At 60.9% G+C, this 4279-nt stretch overlaps 1 protein-coding gene across 1 annotated transcript; it reads left to right on the top strand.

The window, feature by feature from the left end:
* Positions 1 to 1030: 1030 nt before the first annotated feature.
* On the top strand, positions 1031 to 1698 carry GNG8 (G protein subunit gamma 8; the record flags this gene model as incomplete). Its single annotated transcript, XM_079760021.1, has 2 exons — positions 1031 to 1114; positions 1570 to 1698. The coding sequence occupies 2 exons, from the start codon at positions 1031 to 1033 to the stop codon at positions 1696 to 1698; spliced, it is 213 nt and encodes a 70-aa protein (XP_079616147.1).
* Positions 1699 to 4279: the final 2581 nt, after the last annotated feature.

Raw genomic sequence — 4279 nt, 5'->3', positions numbered from 1 at the left:
CCACCTCAGCCAGTCGGTCCGCCTGGGAATGAATGAGTGAGCGAATGAATGACTTTATATGTCTGCGTGTCCACCAGCCTGCCTCTCCCCAAACCTTTCCGTCTCCCTCTTTCTGTCCCCCGTCCTCTGTCCCCTTGTCCCCCTGTGCCTCTCCCTACCCCTCTATCTGTGCCCCTTCCTCTCCCCCTCCACATGTCCCCATCTCTATCCTCTCCCACCCCATCACTCCACCTCCCTTCTCTAACCTCTCCCCCCCCCCATGTCACTCTGTCCCTTTCTTTGCTCCTCTATTTGTCCCCCAACTCCGTCCATCACTTCATCCTTCCCCGTCTCCATCTCTTTCTCTCCCCCTCAGTCTCTTTATTTCTCCTGTGCCTCAGTCTCTCCCTCCGTCACTTTGTCTCTCCCTCTGCCCCTCCCTCTGCCCCTCTCTTCATCCTCTCTGCCCCTCTCCCAGTCGTGTCCGGATTGTCCTCCCCTCCTCCCGCTCTCTCCAAGTGCTAATGAGCAGAGGAGCCTTTGAGGTAGAGGGCTGGGTGGGGGAGCTCCCGAGGGGAGCGGAGGGGGCAGCTGCGTCCGAGGCCCTAATGAGGCCCCCTCTGCGCCCCTCCCGCCGAGATCTTAATTCCTTGTTCTCCCTGGAACCACTGCTAATTGGCCTGGGGAGGCCCCCTCCTGCTCGCTCTGTCCCTGGGGGCTGAGGACGCCTGGGTCGTGCTGCAGCACCTGTGGCCCGGTCCTTCTGTCCCTCCCTCCACCTGCCTCGCCTGCATCTGTGCTCCCCTGCTGCCTTCCTCTCTGTCCCTCCCTCCACCTGCCTCTCCGTCCCCTTCGGAGCGGCTCTTCTCTCCACTTACCCTGCCTTCCCGTCCCTCCGACCGCCGCTGGGTACCCTCGCGCGCTCTTCCACCCACGCCCCAGTTGCTGGGTCCCACCACATCGCCACCCTTACCGGGGCCTCAGACGCGCCCTAGCCTGCCCCCTTCGCCCCCCTTCCCACCCGGCTTTTAACTCCTTGCCCGCCGCAGCCATGTCCAACAACATGGCCAAGATCGCGGAAGCCCGCAAGGCGGTGGAACAGCTGAAGCTGGAAGTGAACATCGACCGCATGAAGGTGCGGGGTCTGGGGTAGAGGCAGGCGGGGCTGCCGGGCTGCGTCTGCACCGGGCTCTGTTGGGGGTGGGGCCAGGAGCCCGGGGCTGGGGGGTAAGATCCCTTTCGGAACCGAGCTGGACCCGAGGAGGGGCTCGGGCAAGGGGCGGGGCCTGAGGGGCGGGGCGGGGCCTTAGGCAAGGGGCGGGGTTGGAGGGGAGGGACCTTAGGCAAGGGGCGGCGCCTGAGGGGAGGGGCGGGCCAGAGGCGGGGCCTTATGCAAGGGGCAGGGTCCGATGGGGAGGGGCGGGGCCTGAGGGGAGGGGCAGGGCCTGAAGGACGGGGCGGGCCCTTAGACAAGGGGCGGGGCCTGAGGGGAGGGTCTTAGGCAAGGGGCGGGGCCTGAAGGACGGGGCGGGTCAGAGGCGGGGCCCGAAGGGGCGGGGCCCGGGCGTGGACTTCACCGCGTGCCCGCAGGTGTCGCAGGCGGCGGCCGAGCTCCTGGCCTTCTGCGAGACGCACGCCAAAGACGACCCGATGGTAACGCCGGTCCCCGCCGCCGAGAACCCCTTCCGCGACAAGCGCCTCTTCTGCGTCCTGCTCTGAGCCTTCCCGACGGCTTACTCTGCTTTGCCAAAGTCTGAACCCAATAAACGTGGTGATGGTCGTACCTGAGGCGCTCGCTGAGCTTGGGCCGCCGTGGGGAAATCCGATCCCTTCTCACGTCCGGAGTGTGGGGTGGGGGTGAGGACACCATAGGCGGGTGTGTGGGTGCGGAGGGCGCCTCGGAGGAAAGGAGCCTCCCCCACCCCTGAATTTATTTAATCGCCCCAACAGTCCCAGAGGCAGCTGGCTGCTAGTGTACCACCTTCCTTACAGATGAGGAAACGGAGCCAAAGGCAGTCCCTGGCTCAGAGTCACACAGCCGGGAGGTAATGGGGTGAAGACTGGACTCCAGGCACCCTGCGCCCTCAGCTGGCCTCCTCCCCTCCTCCCTCCTGGGTTGCAGATCCTGAGGAGTCCCTGTGCCCGTCCCACCTTTCTCACCCCTGAAGAGTTTCACCCTTTTTCTTCACATTTGGCTACTTCCCGCCCCAGGCCTATCTCTGTCCTTAAGCACTGAGCTCTGTCCATTCATTCATTCATTCATTCATTCTTCCAAACACTCCCTGAGTACCTGCTGGGGACATGGCTGTGTCCAAGACAGCCTGGCCCTGCCTCCTGGGGCTCAGCATCCAGTGGGTGAGACAGACAGTGGGCAGGGCTGGGGTGGGGGAGTGAGAGGGAGCCCCTGACTCAGCTTGGGGGTCAGGGAGGGCTTCCTGGAGGAGGAAGCTGGGACATGGCCGTAATAACACTTGGGACCCAGGGAAGAGAGAAGTGTGGCGAGAGAGAGGAGACACACTAACAAGTACATCCCTTCCTTCAGCCGTCGTCTTCTTTGTTCCGGGGACACAGGGTGGCCTGACAGCTCTGGTGTCTGCCCTGTTTCCCACGTCACATATTGGTGGCCCGCAGGACATGTATAGCCGGCAGTTATATATATTTTTTGGCTTTTCTACTTTTGGCCTACATAATGTTTATTTTTTTAAAAATTGATTTCAGAGAGGAAGGAAGAGGGAGAGAGAGATAGAAACATCCATGGTGAGAGAGAATCATGGTGGATCGGCTGCCTCCTGCACGCCCCCTACTGGGGATCGAGCCCACAACCTGGGCATGTGCCCTTGACGGGAATCAAACCTGGGACCAGTCAGTCTGCAGGCCGATGCTCTATCCACTGAGCCGAACCGGCTAGGGCTGGCCTACTTAATGTTTTACATGTTCTTGCCCCGGCCTGTGTGGCTCAGTTGGCTGGGCGTTGTCCAGTGCACCAAAAGGCTGCAGGTTCAGTTCCCAGTTAGGGCACATGCCCGGGTTTGGGGCTTGATTCTCGGTAGGAGGCATACAGGAGGCAGCCGATCGATACTTGGCTCTCACGTCGCTGTTCTGTCTCCCTTTCCCTTTTTCTCTCTCTTAAAAAAAAAATCAATAAAATGTTCTTGACTTGATTGCCAAATTGAAAAATAGAGTAATCGCACGAGAGTCCCTATTTCCGGCTTCTTTGGAGCTGGAAGATCTGGTGACCTCAGACCTACACCCCCCCAGGGAGACCACAGGCTGTGAGCTGGGACGGGGCTTTCCGGCTCAGTAAGTCCCCACCCTGCCCTTTTGTCTCTTGGTCGAGGAGGTCGAGGTCCAGTTGCACTTTGACATGGAGCCTGGGTCAGGGGCTGCTTCGTGGGATGAAGAGAAAGCTGAAATGTCTGTTGAAAATGATGAAATGCAGGCGAGCTGTGGGTTTGGTTAATTATTTTACCTGATTGGCCCAAGACCCGCCCCCCCCTCACCCCCCCTCCTCTCCGCCACCCCAAATGGGTCTTGGAGAATCTCTCTGCTTCTCGCCACTGTCCCGGGCCTTCTGCTCTGTGTCCCTCCCCTGCCTTTCCCTGGGCTGTGCCCCTCACCTGGGATCCCCTCCCTTCTGTCCAGGCCCCCCCCCCAACTCCTCCAGCCCCTCCTGAACACATCCCTGGGCCCCACTGCAACCTCTGCTCCCCAGAGTGAGGCTGAACCCCTGGGTCTGGATGGAGACGGATAGCTCACGGGGGCCTCCCCTCCCCAGAGGGGGGCCGTGCATGTGTCTGGCAAGTGTTTCATTATTCACATCGGATTAGGGTCCCCTGGGCCCCAACTCTGAGCTTCCTGTGGAATGGAGGAAGGAGAGGCTGTAATTACATCTCCTCCTGCCTCCCACCTCTCGGCTGGTTGCATTATGTCTGTGGGAGCCCCGGGGGACGCAGGGGACAGGAGAGCCAAGGATGAGCTGGGGGTGGGGTGGGGTGGGGCTGGGAGGGATGCCGGGACCGAAGTTGCCAGAAGGATTCCGGAATCTCTCAGGTCTAGCATCCTTGCATCTTAGAACCGGAGATGCACAGGCATCTGTCACCCCAGGACTCTGGAGGGCTGGAATTCCCGAGTCTCCCCATCCTGTGGCGTCAGGATTTGGGGGTCCCGCCCCCCTGTCCAGCACTTCAGGAGTGTGAGCATTCTTTGCACCTAGACTGTTGGCATTTAACCTTCTGGGCCCTGGGATCTGGGAGCTTCCTGTTTCAAATTCTGGGTGTTGGGAAGGGGAGCTGAGGAGGAG

This window comes from Cnephaeus nilssonii, assembly GCF_951640355.1.
Source record: "Cnephaeus nilssonii genome assembly, chromosome: 20".
In the NCBI taxonomy this organism is placed as follows: Eukaryota; Metazoa; Chordata; class Mammalia; order Chiroptera; family Vespertilionidae; genus Cnephaeus; species Cnephaeus nilssonii.
The sequence above is the reverse complement of the archived record's forward strand: the minus strand, read 5'-3'. Positions and strand labels throughout refer to the sequence as shown.